Consider the following 24,406-nt stretch of genomic DNA (forward strand, 5'->3'; position numbering starts at 1 on the left):
GAAGTGTATAAGCCACAGTAATAATAATAAACAGCTGCAGTAGTAGTATCAATAGTATTATTATCAGTAGTAGTAGTGGTAGCCGTAGCACTAGCGATCCCATCAGCCTTAGTTGTAGTACTAGCATCCACTGCTAGTAGTGGCAGCGGCTACATGTCGACAACAAGCTTTCAGCAGCCAAAATTCTCTTGGCGATGATGATGACACCACCTTGAGGAAGAGAAGAGAAGAAATTACATTTACTATAAAGAAGGAAAACAACACAAAAAGAAGAAAAAAAAAACGAAAAATATATTAACAAACTTATGTATATATAATATAATAAAATATATATATATACATATATGTTTAAGCCCTGGGATAACTTTATTGATATATATACCTGTTTGTGCCATATTTTTTTTAAATTTAAATTTTAAAAAAAAAGGAGAATTTCTGCTTTATTTTTAAATTTTCCTTCAAAGTCCACCCTCCAATAATTTCCTTCAATACAAGCCTACCTTCGTTTCTCTTTCAGATAGAAAGAAAGAAAGAAGGGAAAAAAAACACGCACGCGCGTATACACACACATATACAAACACAATTATATATATATATATAGATATATAGATCTACACATATATATATATACACACACAAACAGTCCCTCTCCTCTCTCTCTCACTCAGTCAGTCAATCAGTCACTCACTCACTCTCTCACTCACTCTCCCTCTCTATTTCTCTTTATTTCTATATCTTTCTCTTGCTAATCCATCTTGCTTGCATTCAAAAAAAAAAAAAAAAAGAAAAGGAAAAAGAAAGAAAAAAAATTTCTACTCACTCCTTTTTAGCCGTGAAATAATATTATTAAATTTTGCTTTGTCGTCTCTCCTGCGATCGTTCATCACCACAAAACAAAAATGGATTCAAAGTTAGAAAAAGATTGCAGTGCTCTGGGAGGCTTGTTTCAAGCCATCATAAACGACATGAGAGTAAGTAAATCATATTTATATTTATATATTAATATATATTTATTTTTCTTTTCGCTTCCCTTTTTCACAACCAACATCTCCCCCCTCCCCCCTCTCAACATAAACAAGCATACATGTGCGTGTGTGTACGTTATGCGTGTTGGTGTATGTGTGTATATATATATAAATATATATGTGTGTATATGTATTCATGCTTGTATGTATGTGTATTTATGCTTGTATATATATAAATGTGTGCGAGAGAGAGTGTATGTTTATGCGTGTTCATAATCTACGTATATGAAAAGTGTTAAAGTGGTATATATCTATCTACATGCTTATACGTATATATACACGTAAGGTGCTGGAGTGGTATACATATTATAATTTCGAATACTCATTTTATTTCAGTCCCAAATATATAGCCTTTCTTTCTCAATGTGTGCGTGTGTGTATATATATGTGTGTTTGTGTATAAATGCGTGTGTATATAAATGCCTTTGTACATATATATAATTGCGTACGTATATAGGTACTAGTAGTACCCGTATATATATATATATATATATATATATATATATGTGTGTGTGTTTGTGTATAAATGTGTGTGTGTGTATATACTTGTATATATTAATGCGTGTGTATATACATGTATATATTAACAATTAGTGCGTGTGTGTATAAATTCATGTGTATATATACACACGTGTTTATGTATGTATATATAAATACGTGTGTATATATACACATAAAAAATGCGCGTGTATATATATATACACAAATGCGTGTGTATCTATAAAAATGCTTAATATATATATATATATATATATATATATATATATATTTATATATATGGACGCGTATCTATAAAAAAGAATGCATGTAAATATATGTATATATAAATTATGTGTGTCTATGTGTAAATATGTGTGTATGTATATATTTCCTTCATCAAAGGTCCACCACTACAAATGGCACGTTTTATCGATCTAATCCTCCTATAAGGTTTATTTACCATTCAAAATATAATATTTGTTTCCCTGTTTATTTTTATTTTTCGGTTTGAAACAAAAGTAAGGAGACCAAAGTATTTCAGCCCTTTATCCTTTGCTTCTCTATATCTTCTTGATATCCTTGTTTGTTCGTTTTCTACTCTTCTTCTTCACTGTATCTCCTTCTCACTTTTTCTTCTTTCTCCCTTGTTTATCTCTATCTCTTACCCTCCTCTATTCTATTTCTCTATTTACTATTTCTGTTACACACACTTCCTCGAATGTGCTTATATATATATATTATATATATATATATATATATATATATATATATATATATATATATATGCACACATACACCCTGTCCTTTTCTTTTCAATACTTTCTTACAGCTCTCTCTCTCTTCTTATTTATCTCTTCATAACTATACATACAGTCATTCCCTTCATTTCTATTATAGTATAGATAATAGTACCCCTTCACTATAATATAATAGGACCCCTTACTTTCACTGTCTCTATTAAGCATTCAGTCTATTGAGCTAGCTGCTGTATTGTTTTCTCGCCCCGTTTAGTCCTCTATCTCTTCGTAACTATAGTCATATTCATTTTCTTTATTACTACTATTATATAGGTACCCCTTATTCTATAATAGTACCCTTTCCCGTCAGCTATCTCTAACGTTCACTCTATTTAATCAGCTTTCTCTTTTCTGTCTTTCCTTCCCGCTTTCTGCATATATATACAAATAAAATACACACACACTTTATCTAGATTTCTATCTAGCACCTTCTCTTCGAACCCTGCCCGTTTTTCTGTCTATCTACCTAGCATCCACTCGCTCAGTTTATCTACCTCTAACATCAATCCATCCATCTGGCTACCCCCTCACTATCCGTTTAGTACTTTCTAGCACCATGATAACTAGGGGTACTCTCTCTCCGTTGTCTCGACCTACAGCCAAATCTCTCTCAAATCGCACCCTTACTGTCTTTAACCCCCAAAATATAGGACACCTCTGATAGTGGTACCTTGAGACGCGCTGTTTGACTGATTGAAAGACGTGAAGTCGTGGGTGGAACGGCTTTGATCATAGGTCTTGCTCGATCATTCTTGACCTATGGTTTTTTTTATTATTATTATTTATTTGTCAATTTCTTTAAAGCACTGACTTTTAAGATATAGTCAAACACTTAATATCTCGCTTTTATGATACGGCCCTTCAACTGGAATTTGACACGTTGCTATAGCAGGGTCTCCCAGTTTGTTGGGTGTGAAATATTCATTATTATATTATTACACTGTTACTAGTTCAGTCTTTGTTGACATGACAGACAGACACACTCTAAAGGCAAAGGTCTCCTGTCTTTCGTTTCTAGAGTAGGAGAGGATAACACACACACACACGCATATTTCTACATGATAGAGCAGACCTACTGAAATAAGCAGCCAAATCTCTCCCTCTCTTTCTCTCTCTCTCAAACTACGCTGACCAATAACTTGAAAAAGAAATACCTTTTGGTAATAAGTCTAACTCGATTGGGGTTGATTTAGGGACTTAAAGAGAGGAAAGAAAATACCCCTTTTCCCTCTCTCTGTAAAGTGTATTGTGTGTGTCAAACACTTGCATAATATATACGGAACAGATGATTTCATATATTATTTTATCCATAAAATTAATTTGAAGAAATTTCTTAAACCTATATAATTGTTTTCTTTCAATTATATTTCTATATATTTACATACAAACATAAACATCGGCACCCCACCCCATACATATACACACGCTCACGTACAAAGACACACACACACCTATATGTAAAACCTGCTTTTTTTCACAAACCCTCTTGTGTGATCTATGCTTTACCTTACCTACTTTAATGAATTGTCCTTAATTTCAGCCAGACAAATACTCCATATAAAATAAAAATAAATTAAAATATAGAATTAGAAACAAAAAAAAACACAGTAGCAGCACATTATTTATGTCAGGTTTACAATAAATAAATAATATTTTTTTAAAATCTTAGATGATATATCTCTTATCTTCTCATGTGTTCTGTACCAAAAATGGTATCAGATCCGTAAAGGAACTATTCTTCTTCCCACAAAGTCTATTCTATCTACATTCCCGTGACATAGCGCTCTGTTATCTCTCTTAATTCTGGTCATGTTTTTAATTCTATGCATTCAACCTTAGACATATCTGCAATTAATATATGTATATGTAGTTCAGCAAGATCTATTTGGCCCTGGTCTTCGTGTGCGTATGTGTGTGTGTATGTATATATATATATATATGGTAGTGTCATTTAATGTTGGTGCTATATTTATTTTTTTTTCTTCTTCTCAAACTCAAAATGCTCGAATCTTCTGCTGTTTTGCTTAGTTCCATCCAATTCAGTCCATTATTGAAGTGAAGTTCTGATTGCAAATTCTTGCCTCGGTAAAATACCTATCTACCAAGAAAACATCAAAAATATATTGCAGGCCACTCAAACAACTGTGTGCATATTTATGTGCCTGTGTGTTATGCCCTTATTTATATGTATACGTATGACTATGGTCTTGTGTGTATATGCGCGCACGCGTGTGTATATATATATATATATTATATATATTACACACACACACACATATATCTGTATGTGTGGGTGTATATGTACACGCACTTCTACAAAGTTGTCAGTCGTGTGAACTTTGTGGTATATTTTTAATATCTGTCATATTTAATGTATGTTAATATGGATGTGTTAACGGGTGCACCTATACATATATGCATACGTCCGTGCGTGCGTGTTTATAGATGAGAAAGTAAGTCAGGAGGTATGAATGAGTTGAATATATTTATTTCACCAGTTGATAGCCATAGGCTGGCGTCTCTTTAGCAGCCAACATTATGCAAAAATAATATATAAATCCATGTATTGTTCATTAAATTTATATATATACACACATACACTGGGATAATGCACTTTATCTTTTGGGTGTGTATATTATGTGCTTTTGAGTAGAGGTAATTAATTAAATAGATATATGTGTTAGATACTTATTCATTATGGGTGTATGCAAACATGATGTGCGTCTGTTTGTGTATGTATATTCGATATGTATGCAGATGGAGAACTGCAAAAATAAACAACCTATATATGCAAGCTCACTGTTAGCAAGTTCTCTCGTTAAGACTACTGGTTCTGTGTGTGTGTCTAACTGGTTGCTTTACAGTGATATATTGTGTAAATGATAAATATTGATTTCTCACTTTGGTACAAGGCCACACACTTGTCAGGGAGGTGTACTGAAGTCGATTGAATCGAGAATTGATCACTGTAATATCACTGATGTTTTTAGTTTCTCGTTGAAACTGAACGCCTGGAGAGCTCTCGCTTTCGGATTGAACTCGGAACCCTGTAGGGCCAGGACGTTATTGCTGCCTTGTCGGCTCAAGGTACGACCTTCGGGGATGGATGGACAATGACAATAGGGTTTTTCAAAAAAAAGTATCAACACAAGTTCCTATTATTTTTTTCTGAACCTTTTAATTTATATTTGTCTTATTCAGAGAACACACAAAAATCATTTTCTTCAGTCTAGTGTGTGTGTGTATATAAATGTGTATTTGTGTGTGTATATATGCATGTGTATATATGTGCATGTATGTATGTGTGTATGTATATATGTGCATGTATGTATGTGTGTGTATGTATATATGTGTATGTATATATATATGTGTGTGCATGTATGTGTGTGGGTGTATGTATATACTTGTGTGTGTATATATGTATGATGTATATATTAAGTATATATTACATATATATTTGATATACTTGTATGTTGTGTATATCCACATATGTATTATATAAAGGATACACAGACACATACATTTGGTCTATGTATGTATATGCAATATATAATGCTGTATATATTATGTATATTTAAAAGTATATGTGTAATATGATTCACATACACATATTTAAGAGGTCCAGATATGACTGTATGGTAAGGACTTCGCTGCTCAACCATATAGTTTTAGATTCAGACCCACAGACAGCACCTTGTGCAAGTGTCTTCTACTATAACCCTTAGCTGACCAAAACCTTGTGAATGGATATATTTGATAGACGGAAGCTAAATTTGCCTTGACATTTTGTGTCTGGCTTTGGGGAAATATTACCTTGCTGGAAATGGGTGAAGGTTAGTGACAAGGAAAGGAAGATCATGTGGCGGTAAATAAAAGAAAAATGCTTTGATAATGTATTCATTTCATCCATGCCAACATGGAAAAGCAGATGTAAAAACAAATATTTATATATATAAGAAATTTATCAGTATATAAGGCATGTAATAAAGATGAAGAAAGGTATATTATCATAGAAGATAGATTTTTGATTTTTGAAAAATTATCTTTGCTTCTAGAGAGAATGACCAATCACTTTGTGGTATTTGAGACCTAAGTAAGAAAGGGAGATAATCTCAAAGATCAAGAATTCTCCAAAATTTGATGTGCCGTTAAAGAAAAGACTGTGTGATAGATGGTCTGTAGATAAGACAACTGTAAGCATGTGTTTCTGCCTTATTAGGCATCATCAGTGCAGCAGTTGTCCTATCTTTTCTCCTGTGAACATATACAAAAAGTACAACACATTCATGATCTCAGTGATTTGCATAAATGAAAATTAGCTAAGAGAGATATCTTTGTGGCAATGATATGTATTTGAGCAACATAAATATATTCAGATCTATATAATGTATATATACATATAGTATAAACATAGATAGCATATGACTATGTATACTACTATATATATATAATATATATATATATATATATAATATAATATATATATTATATGGTTACATATATAGGTGCAGGAGTGGCTGTGTGGTAAGTAGCTTGCTTACCAACCACATGGTTCCAGGTTCATTCCCACTGTGTGGGACCTTGAGCAAGTATCTTCTACTATAGCCTTGGGTCAACCAAAGCCTTGTGAGTAGATTTGGTAGACAGAAACTGAAAGAAGTCCGTCGTATATATGTATATATATGTAGGTGTGTCTATGTTTGTCCCCCCAGCATCACTTGACAACCGATGGTGGTGTGTTTAGCAGTTTGGCAAAAGATACCGATAGAATAAGTACTAGGCTTACAAAGAATATGTCCTGGGGTCGATTTGCTTGACTAAAGGTGGTGCTCCAGCATGGCCACAGTCAAATGACTGAAACAAGTAAAAGAGTAAAGAGTATATACATATACATATATATGCATATAACATATGTATACTACATATATATATATATTATATGGTTACACATATATTTATCATCTTTAATGGGTCACATGGAATACTTTGAGGCAGATCTTATTCAGCTGGATGCCTTCCTGTCACCAACACTCATCTTTTCCCATGCAAGGTAATATTTCTCCATGACCAGATATGTTTCCATGGCAAACTGGGAAAAAAAATGACATTGATGGTAAAATTCATTTGCAACCATTGCACAATATGCAGGCAAGGAATACATTCTCATTTGCATGCCTGCATACAAAATACACACATACACACACACACACATTGTGGCTGAGTGGTTAAGAAGCTTGTTTCCTGTCTGTGTGGTTCGGGGTTCAGTCCTATCTTGCGACAACTTGGGAAAGTATCTTCTACTATATGTCTGGGCACCAACCAAAGTCTAAGTTTTTTGGTAGAGAGAAAGTGTTTTGAACCAGATATATGTATCATCCACATCATTTTAACATCTATTTTTCGGTGCTCTCATAGGCTGAACGGAATTTCTTGAGGCAGATTTTCTATGGTTGGATGCCCTTCCCATCACCAACTTTTCCCCCACTTCCAAGAAAAGTAATATTTCTCCATGGCCTGGCATGTGTTCACTGAAGATTGGAAATGACAGACACTGCTTACATGATGGTGACATTCGTTTACAACCATCATGTGTCATTGAGGCAAGAATACACATTCACATTTGCATACATACAAGATATAAAGACACTCCCTTTGATCACAAATTACCATGGAATTGCACCTAGAAAGTTCTGTTACAGAGTACAAGTCCAGGCAAGGTTCTGTGGAAGACCAGCAGTCGCTCATGTATACCCCCCCCCCTCTTCACACCACTGATGTTGTTTGAGGGAAAGGCAAAGACCAGTACAGCTTGGCACCAGTGACATTGCAACTCATTCCTGCAGCTGAGTAATTGGAGCAATGTGAAATACAGTGACTTGCTCATAAACAAAACATAGAGCCCAATCCAGTTTGGGAATTGAACTCACTACCTCATGATTGTGAGCCCAACGCTCTAAGTACTGAGTCATGTGCCTTGGAAGTGCATCCAGCTGTAGAAACACTGCCAGATCAGACTGGGCCTGGTGCAGCCTCCTGGCTTCCCAGACCCCAGTCGAACCGTCCAACCCGTGCTAGCATGGAAAGCAGACGTTAAACAATGATGATGATGATATATCACCATGATCACCGTGACCAACCAGGCTATCAGATGTTGCTACACATCGCTGGTCACAATGTGCTTCATATTGTTTTAGCCTTCAAATGACGCCACCCCGCTGGCTAAGCGAGCAGGCTAACAGAAGAAAGAGTGAGAGAAAGTTGTGGCGAAAGAGTACAGCAGGGATCGCCACCACCCCTGCCGGAGCTTCGTGGAGCTTTAGGTGTTTTCGCTCAATAAACACTCACAACGCCTGATCTGGGAATCGAAACTGCGATCCTACGACTGCGAGTCCTCTGCCCTAACCACTGGGCCATTGTGCCGCCACATATATATATATGCATACTTACACACACACATTTATGTGGGTGGGTGTTGTATACAATATCCCTTCTATTATGCTCAAACATTGTGCCTCCAAAACTAGCCCTTATATTTATCAAACTGGTCACTTTCTCCCTCTTGACAGTGATCTATCATGGTTTTTGAAAACATACTACAAAGTGTCCTCTCACCCAAAGACAGCAACTTCTCTGAACCCCACAGCTATCATTCCGTCACACTCACTTCTAATGTCTCTGAGTTAATAATGGAGACAGCCATTGACATTGAGGACTTCCAATACTTTGAATCTCTCTCCCTTTCTCTCCTTAATGGTTTCATATTTCAGCGCAGAGCCAGCCATTTTTGAGGGGAGGGAGAATTTGATTACAATGTCCCTGGGACTTGACTGATACTTATGGAAAATGAAAAGCAAAGTCAACTTTGGTCGAATTTGAACTCAGAATATAAAGACAAATGAAGTGATATTAAGTGTTCGGATCAGCATACTAATGATTCTGCCAATTCTCTCTCTCCTTAATGACTACCAATAGGACTTCAGTAAAGCCAGATCCAATGACATCACACTCTCTGGTGTCGCCTGCTTGTAGGGTCTTACCTAGCATCAACACTTCCAACTGTGTCTGCTAAACTAATCTCTCATTTTGAAATTTCCTGACTTTGGCATCGTCAGTCTCCCATCTTTTAGTTCATTAGCTTCCAGTTAGATTTCACTACTACTGCATGTCATGAGGAAGCGTTTTCTATCTCTCATGGTATGGTCCCAATGTTCGGTTTTGTCCCTCACCTTTCCCCCAACTCTCTTCCTTTTATACATCAATGACTTACTTGCTGCCATATCCAACATCTACTCTTGCACAGATGACACTACCTTTCAATTTTCTCTAATATTTGCCAGTAATGCATTAGCGATTACCCACATGTGATAAAGATATTGCATCATCATCGTCGTTTAACGTCTGCTTTCCATGCTAGCATGGGTTGGACGATTTTGACTGAGGGCTGGCGAACCAGATGGCTGCACCAGGCTCCAATCTTGATCTGGCAGAGTTTCTACAGCTGGATCCCCTTCCTAACGCCAACTACTCCGAGAGTGTAGTGGGTGCTTTTTACGTGTCACCGGCACGGGAGCCAGTCAGGCAGTACTGGCAATGACCTTGCTCGAATCTTTTTTCACTTGCCACCGGCACAGGTACCAGTGAAGCAACGTTGGTAACGATCACGCTCAAATGGTGCCCTTCTATATGCCACAGGTACGGAAGCCAGTTGGCTGCTCTGGCAACGATCACGTTCAGATGGTGCTCTTGGCACCAAACAAAAACTTCATGCATCAACAGAAACCTTGAAACTGCCCTCCAGTAAGGCTATGCTGCTTTTGTTTCTTTCAACAGCAAGAAGTAAAAAAATTGCTACTCATATGAAGTGGACATCATACCACACAACCCTTAGTTACGAGCAACACTCAACTAAAGCCTTCAAAATCACACCAGTTGTTGGGTCTTATTGGCCACTGGTACTACGTGGTTAAGTAGTTTATTTCCCAACCACATGGTTCCAGGTCAGTCCCACTGCATGACACCATAAGCAAGTGTCTTCTATAATGGCCAACTACACTTTGTGAGTGGATTTAGTAGACATCCCCTGCCCTACAGGCATTCTGTCCCCTCGCACTGCCTTTTCTTCTGTTTACTATATAAGGCCTCTGCTCTGCATAGTTGCTTGACCAAATGCCACCTTCCGCACAGTTGCTCATGTCCTACAATGCCCTCCTCCTCTTTGTCACCCTTCTCACAGGGTCATCTGAACAGCATTATAACCCCCCCCCCCCCCAAAAAAAGTCAATGCACTGAGCCCTATAGTATTCATTGACAAAGAAGCCACAACATACATAGATTAAAATTGGGTCCTCTAAATCAGTGGGGCTCTTAAGCAACTACCCACTGTGCCCATGCCTTGAGAAGACACTGATTCTAATGCACAACTCGCTAAACACTGCACTAAACACTATGCCCAGTTTTTCCTTCCCTGAGTGCCAACCCTCTGGAATTCCTACACTTCTCATAGATAGGGTTCAAGAGGAACATTAATAGAATCAGTCTTATTGGCTTGGGAAGGCTATTGAAGGCCATGAGTGTTGTCTCTTCCATTGGACATGGCAACTAAATTTATAATGTATATAATAAGCATAATATATACGTTTATATACATTAACAATGCAACCACACATCTGCTCTTGATGGTTTCTTTTCCTCCCTTGGACTTTTCCCTTTCTCCTTTCTGACAAAGAGCTATGCTCGAAACATCTTTTCACTGAATGTCAAGTTAATACATTTCTGGTGCACATCCTCTTGTCCTTTAATTTTATTATTCATTTATTTGAAATGACTATATATATATATATATATATAGACAAAACCCACCTGGAAGCGGATGTGTGACGCTCGATCATATAACAACAAAATAATAAATAAAACATATGCATATATACATACATATGTGTACATACCTACATATATATGTATATATACATGCATATATGGATACAGGACACAAAAAAAAACGTAGAACACAATGAGAAACGAAAACATAAAAACAAAAACATAGAAACGGACTTTTTTCAAGCAACGAAGAAACAGAGTGCAAGACATACAACACAAGGAATATTCCCCTTCTTCAGTTGCCCCTGTTTCGACTACTCCGTGTATGTATATATATATATATATATATATATAAAAATAAACTTTTTTTAATCAATGTGTTTTGTTATGACAACAGTACATATTTTAAAAGTTTGATACTTAATCTATCAGTTTTTTTGCCAAACCATTTAGTTATAGGGACGTAAGCAAGATAACACCTGTTGTCAAGTGGTGCAGTGAGACAGACAGACAGACACGTGTGTGTGTGTGTATACACATGTAGGCTTCCGCATAGTTACTGCTTGCTAAATACACTCACAAAGCATTGGTCACTCCAGGCCTATAAAAAGAACTTAAGGTGTTATGCAGTAGAACTAAATTTGAAACCGCCTGGTTACAAAGCAAGCTTCTCAGTAACTCAACCTTGTATATAATATAGTGTATATATAATTATATAGTACATAAATAATATATATGTCGTCTCTACATGCCTATATAATATATAGTAGATATATACATATAGTGTATATGCATATATAATGTATATAAATATATAGCTATAGCGTGTGTGTGTGTGTGTGTATATATATATACATACATACACATACATACAGAGTAAATCAAATGTTGGTGGGCAGTAAATAACATTTATTTTGAGATTACAAAATAATATAATTAAATTTTGATAGACAATTATTACATTTATTATTAAATTTTATTGCATTCAATACAAAAGCACTGAAAATTTAAAGGATTTTAGTTGAATAATTCGACAACAGGCGCAGGAGTGGCTGTGTGGTAAGTAGCTTGCTCACCAACCACATTGTTCCGGGTTCAGTCCCACTGCGTGTCACCTTGAGCAACTGTCTTCTACTATAGCCTCGGGCCGACCAGAGCCTTGTGAGTGGATTTGGTAGACGGAAACTGAAAGAAGCCCGTCATATATGTATATATATGTTTGTGTGTCTGTGTTTGTCCCAGCCCCCGATATTGCTTGACAATCGATGCTGGTGTGTTTACGTCCCCTGTAACTTAGCGGTTCCGCAAAAGAGACCGATAGAATAAGTACTAGGCTTACAAAGAATACGTCCTGGGGTCGATTTGCTCGACCAAAGGTGGTGCTCCAGCATGGCCGCAGTCAAATGACTGAAACAAGTAAAAGAGTAAAGAGTATAAAATTTCATATAACACAAACTGCATAGTTATAATATATCCCTACCACAATCCCTATTTAACCGACTGTCCACCTACTTTTAGCAAAGCATGATGCAGTCTTATGCCTAGCCAGCTCCTGTCAAAACTCTCGGACCCATGCCGGCATGGAAAGTAGACGTTAAATGATGATGATGATGATTGTACCTACATATTTACGAATTATGTATGTAGAATATATACGTATATCCCTGAATATATAAATATATGTATATATATGTGCACGTATGTGTACATGTGTGTCGAAGGAAGTTTCACTATCTTAAGCTGCAGTGTTGGTTGCTTGCATATCCTCATCCAGAGAGACTAAATATAGCATTCGTGTGTGTGTGTGTGTGTGTGACACACATGCAGACCTGGTAGTCAGCACTTAATGACAAACATCCTGCCAACCCAATACATGTATATGCAGGTGTATCTAGACTGTATTATATATATATATATATATATATATACACACACACACACACACACACATACATTATTATTATTAAAGCTGCAAAAACATAAAAATATCACAAAAGTCTATTGCTCAGAGTTTCACGTTCCATTCATCAGACAGTTTAGATTGAGCAATATATATATATATATACGTATCATACTATACATATATATTATATATATATATATATACGTATACATACATACATATACATATATATATATATATATATATATATATATATATATATATATATATATACTTATATCTATATACGTATACATACATACATATACATATATATATATATACTATATATATATATCTATATATTATATATATATATATATATATATACGTATACATACATACATATACATATATTATATATATATATATATATCGTATACATACATACATACATTATATATATATATATATATATAACGTATATATATATACGTACCATACATACATATACTATATATAGATATACGTATACATACATACATATACATCATATATATATATACGTATACATACATACATATATATATATATAATATATAACTCATATACACATATGATATCTATACGTATACATACATACATATATATATATACGTATACATACATAACATATATATTATATCTATATATATATATATATCTATATACGTATACACATACATACATATACCACATATAGTATATATATATACTCGTATACATCATACATATACATATATATATATATATACGTATACATATATACATATATATATATATATATATATATATATATATATATAACGTATACATACATACATATACATATATATATACGTATACATACATCCATATAATATATATATAACGTATACATACATATACATATACATATATATATATACATATGTATGTATATGTATGTATGTATACGTATACATATGTATGTATACGTATATATATACATATATACATATGTATGTATACGTATATATATACATATATACATATGTATGTATACGTATATATATACATATATACATATGTATGTATACGTATATATGACATATATACATGTATGTATACGTATATATAGACGTAATCTATATGTATGTATGTATACGTATATATATACATATATATATATGTATATGTATGTATGTATACGTATATATATATGTATATATATATATATGTATATGTAGTATGTATGTATACGTATGTATGTATACGTATATATATATATGTATATGTATGTAAGTATACTCTTTTACTTGTTTCAGCCATCCGGCTGAGGCCATGCTGGGGCACCGCCCTTGTTGCTACCCTCTCTAAGTCCAGTTTGCCGTGGCTGGCCACTGATCTAAGAGAGAGTTTGTAGCTGATGCCCTTAGGTTACCTTCGAACCTTGCAGTGGGTTCATCTGGGATCCCGAAAAGCAGCTTGTCTAGATACATATATATGTATATGTATGTATGTATACGTATATATGTATATGTATGTATGTATGTATGTATACGTATATATATATATATATATATATATATATATATATATATGCACCCTTGCTGGTGACACACGAAAGGCACTTAGTACATTCTGTGGAGTGGTTGGCGTTAGGAAGAACATCCAACTGTAGAAACCATGCCGAAACAGACTGAAGCCTGGTGCAGCCCTCCGGCTTACCAGCTTCAGTCATATCGTCTAACCCATGACAGCATATAATGAAAGCAGATGTCAAATGATGATATATTTATAGGGGCCTCAAATAAGTAACAAGCATCAGTGTCACACTATGTGTGTTATCAGTTATGGGTAATTATCCCATCGACCGGTTTCTACACAGCTTCTGCCGACCCAATTTCTCTTTCAAGCGGGGAGGAGTGTGTATGTCGACTTGTGGCTTTAGAAATGGATATTTGCCCGAGATGCCTTGCAATGGGATCGATCCCAGAACTTCTTGGTTGTGAAGTGAACTTCTTAACCATTGAGCCAGACTGCACTATGTCCTGTTGTAATGTATATATACGAAACTTCTTAGCTTGACGTGTGTCCAACCCATGCCAGCATGAAAGATGGATGTTGAATGATAATGACGTGTGTGTATATATATACACATATGTATATATATATGAGTGCATTCGTGTGTGTGTGTGTGTGTGTATATATATATATATATATATATATATATATACACACACACACACACACAAACACGCAAGAAGTAAATGGAGGAAAAATAACAGGAAGAAGTCGTTTGCACTAGTAACCCATTAATTTAATTAATCAACAGTGGTTGTAATAGTACATTTGCCATCCCTTATAGCTTTTAAACACCTAACCTATACCTATATATATATATAAAATATACGTGTCTCCATACATACATAGAGAGAGAGAGAGATGATACTGTCAATTTGTAAAGTTTGTTGAGGTGTTTCGTATGGAATGGCAAGAGGTGGCGTTTTATCCAGTTCACGTGATTTGAACCAAACATAACCAAGGGTCACTGCGGTCGCTCAACCTGCTAAAAATAGCAGCCAAATCTCCCTCAGATAGCATCTTGACCACCCTCTTTTCTATTTCAAAAACAAAGGAAAGACAAATAATGCAATCTCAGTTGTCTGGAAAACAGATCGAGACGTGATGGTCGTAGCTGGAACACTTTCGATCATTCAGTGAATGTACACCAATGCGCATGTACACGCACATTTTTTTTCTTTTGGAACGGTGAATCTTGAAGCAGAGGAAGCTATAAAATAACTGCGAGTTAATATTCTGTCTGAAGGGCTTTGTAACCAAATATTTACACGGTATTATTTGGAGCTATATTCCTTCGAAATGTACCGTTCCAAAAGAGAATTATTTCTCCTCGAAGTTTATAAATTTTTATGACGTCAACAAGTGTGTGTATGTGTGTGTGTGTGTGTGTCACGTTTGTTTTCTTATCAATGCATCGATTAATACTAATCGTGTTGTTGGTAGATTTTTTTAAAAATTCAATCTTTCTCTGCATGGACATGTTCTATATGTATACACACACATATACACATCTGTGTATGTATATCCAGTTAATATATATCAAGAGGGATAACTTCCTAATCAAGCAAGCAGACGCGCATGTTTATATTTTCTCCCGCCTACCCAAGACATGCAAATACGCCTACACCTCCACACACACACTCACTCTTTCTCTTCCCTTACACAGACAGGTTCTCATATACAAAAACTAAAGAGCATGTACTATTTCATACATAAAATAAACATGACTTCTTTGTCTGCACTGACACACATCAGCTAACAGCTCTCAAGTATACACTCGTCGTTTTGAATAGACAATCACCTCCAAATTTGCTTCTTGGACCCCACCCGCAACCTCTTTTAAAAGCGGATCTCATTTCTTACTATGTATGTGTGCGTATGTGGTGGTGGTGTAGGGGGTACGCATGCACGTGACTAAGCTTGAAGTTAAATCTTTCGTTATAACCGACCTACATACACCTTTCCAAATTTGAAATTTGCTAGGAGACAGTGTGAGTGTACAAACGAAAGAAAGTAACGCTCAACGCATTTGGTAGGAGCTACATATATTATTTAATTAATAATAATATGATCCAGCTCCATACGACTTCGAACTTACCTTGTCAGGTATCTTTGACATGTGACAAGATAGGTTCGTCCTACAAGCCTACGAGTCAAATTGCTATTAAATCACACACCTCCCACACACGATTTAATCACCAGTGCTAGTAAAATTGTATTCCAGTTATATATTGAGGTAAAATCGGTCACTTGCGACCGTATTCTGTTCTATGGTGTTTTGTTCACCTGACTCCCACGCTCTCTCTCTCTCTCTTTCTTTCCTTCTTTCACACGCACACGCAACCTGGGCTTCCAATCTTATGCACTCACCTGTTTGTACGTATACACCTACGTATGTATATCCCCACATACATATAGCTCATTTTCTTTATTCTTGACTCATCTGGCTCTTTAACATACATACACTCAATCACATACATACTCAATCACATACATACAAGGTGTGGACAGATTCAGAGACGACTCTTCTCGTAATCTCCATGCAAATATTATCTAACGTGTGTTTTTAGCTAATTTAATTATTAATGGTGGATCCATTTTAATAATTGAGGATCGCTTCGTTTGAAATCCTGGCAGTGTTCGTGTGTGTGTGTGTAGTATTTCTCTTTCACAATATCGTCATATTTCTAATAGATGAAAAACCCATACGACCTTCAATTGCCATTGGAAGCCTTCGGTATATTCTATTCAACAATATAATTGAATAATATACAATTGGATCCTGTCTTCGTTCACGCGATTCAGTAATGTGTGTCTCTCTGTGTATCTGTCTGTGCGTGTGTGTATACGATCACGTGGCTTTTGCACATCATAAAATCTTAAATGCGATGCCAGTCTTCCACAACAGATCAGTTTGAAGGCAGAACTGGAGTAAGGCAGGGATGAGTAATAGTCCCCGTTCTCTTTTCCTTTCTCTCAACTGTTGCTCATGATCGGTATACACATATTCCTTTGGGTGACCAAATCTCTACTACCACAAGGGGCTAAACATAGAGGGGATAAACAAGGACAGAGATTAAGTCGATTACATCGTACCCAGTGTGAAACTGGTACTTCATTTATTGACCCCGAAAGGATGAACGGCAAAGTCAACCTCGGCGGAATTTGAACTCAGAACGTAACGACAGACGAAATACCGCTAGGCATTTCGCCCGGCGCGCTAGCGTGTCTGCCAGCTCGCAGCCCTATACCAAATCTCATATATGTGACAAGTTATTCAACCCTGGCAAAACAAAGACTTCGACAGTATCAGTAGAGACTGCAGTTTGTGTGATTCCAGCAGAATAACTTGCAGACAACATTTTCTCTGATATACACGACAATAAGAGTCTAATTCTCAACATAAATATCTCTGATATTGATGGAAGATCCAACTTGTGTACTGCTTTGCATGCAACTTTTGGTCGCTTTGCAAGATAACTATGAAAATCACAATCTTATCGTTGCTGCACCCATTTTACTGTGGTATAAATCCTGAAACCTGGACATATTATAGGTCACATCTCCAGTGGCATGAAATGTTCTACCAGAGACGTATAAGGAAAATTATGCTACATTCAGTGACAATAGACGTAGGACTGTCAAGCGTACTGCTTGAGTCTGCCTTGAAACTACGATTACGCTCCGTTGGCCATGTTGCGTGAAAAATATGACCAACTGTTGTCCAAACAACTGTTTTACTCACAGCTCACTGAAGGACAGCACACAGGATGCATAAGATAAAGGAAGTAGTTCAAAGACGTAGTTGAGGGAAATTTGAAAAAGGCTGACATCGATATATACGAATGGTATTGTTAGTGAATAACGAGAGGTGATGGATAAATTTATGATAGCGCCCTGCACAACATGAGCCGAACATTTCGATGATAAACGTTGACGTAGAAGGCAACGGTTAACTGGATCCTGCAGTTCTGCCTGCTTGGTTACGTGTGGTTTCACATAGATTAGAACTAACTTGATTATCACTTTGGCGTAGGGGGTGGAGGAAACGGTGATGTGTGTGTGTGTGTAAGTCTTGGCCCTTGAATCATTTTTGCAAATTTCTACCAGTTAAAAATAAGTTATATATTTACTAATGCAGAGTTATATTTCTCTTCTCTGCCCCAACACACACATACACAGATATAAACGCGAAGGCATAGTTATGTGGTTGAGAACCTCGCTTTGCAACCACACAGTTTGGGGTTCAGTCCCACTACGTAGCACTTTCGGCAAGTGTCTTCTACAAGAACCTCGAATCTACCAATGCTGTGAGAGTGAATTTGGTAAACAGAAAGATGATAGTCATCATCTCTGTGTGCGAATGTGTGTGTCTTCCACAGTTTCACGACCAAAGTTGACAATGTCCCCGTAACGTAGCGATTCCGTAAATGAAACCTACAGAATAAATGCCCTTAAAAAAAAAATTATTACTAGGGTCGATTTATCCGATTAAAACCGTTGAAGGCAGTGCCCCAGCACGGCCGCAGTCCAATGACTGATGAAACAAGTAAAAGAAAATAAAAGATCTCTATACACAAGCGCACACATACACATGGAGCTTAAACAGTTCCCGGCTCATTAACACACATCTGAACACCGATAATGCTTCTTGTAATGTTGCAACTGCTACTTTCTACATTTATCATTCACGGCAATTATCGGTTTTTCTTTTTCTGAGAAACAGAAACAATCAATCCACTTTCTTGTCATATGCTTGTTATATTTTCCGATATACATGTGTGCGCGCGAATACATAGCATGTATGCGTGTGTGTATATATATACACGCACACACACAAGCTGCTGTTCTTGTAGAGATTTTAACTGGTTTAATTTCAACCGGTATTTCTCTGGCTGCTACCATTTTGTGAAGAAATAAGCATGATGCACTGTTCTCCCTTTTTTGATATTTGAAACCTTTGAGGGGTCGTATGATAACGTTATCGCATCAATTCTACACAATTTTGTTAGCTGCAAACGCACACATTATAAACGCTCATATACATAAATACACTTTCGTTTTCGTGCACATGTGTACATCTACTGATATAGGTATATCTTCACTGCTAGGTTTAACTTCTCACCATCAACTATTCATAGCATGTCTTTTGGCTAGACAAACTCCCTCCCCCCACAAAAAATTGAATAAATAAATAAAACCCCAAGTTTTTGATCTACAGAAAATGGGATGTGATGTGGCGTGGTGATATAATTTTTCTCGAGGATGTCAGTAAAGAATGACATACTTTGTTCTGAGAATCGAAACCCAAACATTACGGCGGTCGATTGTTACCTTAACTATGGTACTGGGTCAAAGATTTGTCTTATAAGCACAGTGTAGCTCAGTTTTATAATGGAAAAGAAAATGAGATTGTGTGACGTGCATACATTTCTGAAGGACAGTCATGTGCAATGAAATTAAATGTTTGGGTTGTGGAACAAAAGTATATTTTGTAGACCATCTTAGAAAATTAACTTTATTTTACATATACACATATACATACAAAGCATAAATCAAAACACATCTGTTACGGATGTATAATGTTCTATAAACATGCTTAAGATATATACATGAAAGAATTATATCAATACCTATGCCTGAGAAACGATGCATACGTTCGGACCCAAATGCGGATTTTGGCACACAAAGCAAAATAAAAACTATACCACAGGCCTTCAGCAGCAAGAAAAAAGAGAATTTTAATCCCGTATATATTACTGTGAGTGTAGCTCGAAATTGGCCCTCAAAAAAAAAAAGTAAATAATTTATTGGCTAAACTGGCAATATGACCATTCCGAAATATAACAATAAATAATTAAAATTCTTATTAAAACAGATATAGCAGATTTTACACGGCGTCGGTTTCTAAGTCTCCATACAAAGTACAAGTAACGTGGAGCATCGGTTCATTCAATCTTGCAAATTTACATTTCATGGGAATAAGCTATTAATAATAATGTTTTGTGTGTGTCTACTATCCCAGATTTATCTGTTGAAGTGAAAGCGTTAGCTTTAATCAACCCCTATAGTCTACAAGATTTCCTTGTTTAGCAGCTCGACTTTTTTTTATTGTTACTTCCAGTTTCAATTTGTCATTTAATTTTATTTATAAAGATGCTTATTCATGTTCAAGGTTGCAATCCTTCACCAAAGCTTTTTCTTCTATCCTTCCTGTTTTTCAATACTCCTGCAAAATTCACAAGACAATGTCACCTTTTTTTTTAGTCCCATTTTACCATCGTGTGTCCTGCTACTTCACCTCTGCAAGTGTCTTCTTGTCCAAAATCACTCTCCTTTACATACCGCCACCAACCAGCATCACCCTCATCATCATCGTCCCCAAATTCCTCTTTCTCTTCTGCTTGCTTGGCTGACTTGTTATTGCGCTTAACTGCTGCTGCTACAGCTGTTGTTGCTTGTTGCTGTGTTCCTCATTCTGCTGTTGGTTCCAGAAAAGAAAATCCACAGGATCAGATAATCTTGCCGCCACACTTTTTTTTGTTTCTTTTGTTTTTTTTTATATTATTATTTCTTTCAGACTAATAATTGATTCCACCACCATCAGCCTACATGCTCGCAGTCTCTTTGTTTTCTCATTGTGTGTGCGCGTATACAAACACACATATATATATGTGCACATACACACGTGTTGTATGTAGTTTATTTAAAGGGTGAAAGGGAGTCGGTTTGCGTATTCGCTGACCTTCATATCACATGTAACTTAGGTTGTTGTGATGGTCGTGGTAGTAGTAGTAGTAATAATAATAATAATAATAATGGTTTGTGTTGACTTGGCACTGAGCCAATTTTAAGTAGAAGAATGGTCTAGGTAGCTGATTGAAATCGACTTCTATCTATCCATCCATCCAGTCAATCACCCTAACATACACAAAATTTTCGAATTTTATGCGAAGCAAAAATAAAATGTGACTCCTTGACGAGTATTGAACTCAGAAAGTCATCTATGTATGTAACAATGTATCTATGTATGTACGTTCGTATATACACGCGCGCGCCATGTGATAACAGATGATAATATATTTGCCACAGGGACAGTCAGTCGGTCGATCATATTATTACAATACATTAAAATATGAAGCATATATTATTACTATATCACAGTGCTTTTAGTATATTTAATATAACTTAGTAAATAGACACGAATATATAATAATACAACACGATCGTAATGAAACAGCTATCTTATATCCACATCTACTTTTATTATTGTTATTATTATTGCTATTCTTTTACTCATTATAAATTAAAATTATATTCTTGTTCATTCATTTCTGCTCTAAGGATTTTCTTTCTTTCTTTCTTTTTTTAATTTTTGCATATTAAAGTTTCTTTGCTTTATTATTAATTAACCACCTGGGTGTAATTGTTCGAACGAATAAAATTATCCAATTCTACCTAAGTGAATTTACATATCTCAGTCCACACACACACGTTCCTATTCATTAACTATTCAATCTTAGATCAAATCCTTAGCTTTCTTGCTAATTAATTTAGGTTTTAAGAACAAGTATCTCTGTGTGGTGTGAATGAGGTTGGATGCATTTTTCAAATTCGTGTTTGGAGGCTCAACTTTGCAAATCACTCTTACAAATAACACAGCTTTATATTTTAAGTATATATTTTTCTACACATTGTATTGTATAGGTATTTTCTATCCATGTTTAGTACACACATGTTTATATATATATTGTAATATCGTATGTATATATATTGTAATATCGTGTGTATATTATGCATATATATATACTGTAATATCGTATGTATATTATGTATGTATGTCTGTATATATATATATATATATATATATATATATATTGTAATATCGTATGTATATTTATGTATATATATATATATACATATATATATTGTAATATCGTATGTATTTATGTATATATATATATATATACATATATATATTGAATAATCGTAATGTATATTATATATATTATTATTATACATATATATATTGTAATGTCGTATGTCTATTATGTAATAGATATCTATATATATCTGTAAAATATATATATATATATATCTCTATATATTGTTAAAATCTATATATATCTTATCTATATACTATGTAAAATATATATATATATATTATATCTACATACTCTATATCATTGTAATATCGTATGGTATATTATGCATATATATATATATATATATATATAGATGGTAATATATATATATATATATATATTGTAATATATATATATAGATTATATATATATTAATTGTAACTATATATATATATATATATGTAATATATATTATATATATATATGTAATATATATATATATATTATATTGTAATATATATATATATATATATATATGTTTAATATATATTAATATATATATTGTAATATATATATATATATATATATTGTAATATATATATATATATATATATTGTAATATATATATAATATATATATTGTAAATTATATATATTATATATATTGTAATATATATATATATATATATATTGTAATATATATATATATATATATTGTAATATAGAAATATATATATATTTGTATATATATATATATATAATAATATAATTGTAATATATAATATATATATATATATATATTGTAATATATAATATTATATATTGTAATATATAGATATATATATATATATATATTTGTAATATATATATTATATATATCTATATATATTGTAATATATATATATATATATATATATATATATAATTGTAATATATATATATATATATATATATATTTGTAATATATATATATATATATATATTGTAATATATATATATATATATTGTAATATATAGATATATAGATATTTGTAATATATATATATATTGTAATATATATATATATAGATATATAAATATAAATATTAAATATATATATATATTGTAATATAGATATATATATATATAATGTAATATATATATATATATATATATTGTAATATATAGATATATATATATTATATTGAATTATATATATATATTAGTATTGGTAATTATATAGATGTATATATATTTGTAAGAATGATATATATATATATAATTGTAATAATATATATATATATATATTGTAATATCTATATATATATATATATTGTAATATATATAGATATATATATATATTGTAATTATATATATATATATATTGTAATATATATATATACACATATATACACATATAATATGCGCAAGGGAGGATAGAGAAAAAGCGTTATAGCAAATTACTTCTCTAGTTTGAAATATGCTTAAAAAGGAAGGTTGCTGCTAACAACTAGACTAAATTAATATACCCCCTCCTCTTCCCTATAATCCGCTAATTTACTCTTCCTACTCCTCTTCCTTCTACCTTGTCTTTCCTCCTTTCCCATTGTATTAATGTGATAACATAAAGCACCTGGTAGTTGTAATAACATATATATATATATATATATATATATATATATTAGCCGTTGCCCAAAACGTATTTTGAACTTTTTTCTTTCTTAAACACATTTCTCTCTTCCTCTTTTCGATCTCCCTTTAATGTTAAAGGCAGGGAAAGATAAGGAAAAGAGATGAAACAGACTGGAATAGCAAAGAAGTATATATATATATATATATAATAATATATATATATATATAGCAAAACCTATCGACTCCATAATACTTATTATTAATACCTGTTGGACTTGCTTAGCTGTGTGTGATGAAATAGAAAAGGAGAGAGATGATAATATTATTAGAGAGAGAGAGAGAGCCT

The 24,406-nt window shown here is 33.9% G+C and overlaps 1 protein-coding gene across 33 annotated transcripts in view; it reads left to right on the forward strand.

Annotated features, from left to right (window-relative positions):
• The first annotated feature begins 360 nt into the window (after nt 1–360).
• The window catches only part of LOC115216372 (protein MTSS 1), a 337,421-nt gene continuing 313,375 nt past the window's right edge, over nt 361–24,406 (forward strand). For 15 of the 33 annotated variants that reach the window (XM_036506877.1, XM_036506896.1, XM_036506895.1 and 12 more), the window contains exon 1: nt 362–971. In XM_036506877.1, the coding sequence (XP_036362770.1) occupies nt 900–971 (72 nt within the window). In that variant the 5' untranslated portion in view covers nt 362–899. Of the gene's footprint in view, nt 972–24,406 lie in introns of all 33 variants that reach the window. The other 18 variants (XM_029785641.2, XM_029785647.2, XM_036506898.1 and 15 more) reach the window with 2 other exon arrangements.

Source organism: Octopus sinensis, linkage group LG10 (assembly GCF_006345805.1).
Source record: "Octopus sinensis linkage group LG10, ASM634580v1, whole genome shotgun sequence".
Taxonomy (NCBI): Eukaryota; Metazoa; Mollusca; class Cephalopoda; order Octopoda; family Octopodidae; genus Octopus; species Octopus sinensis.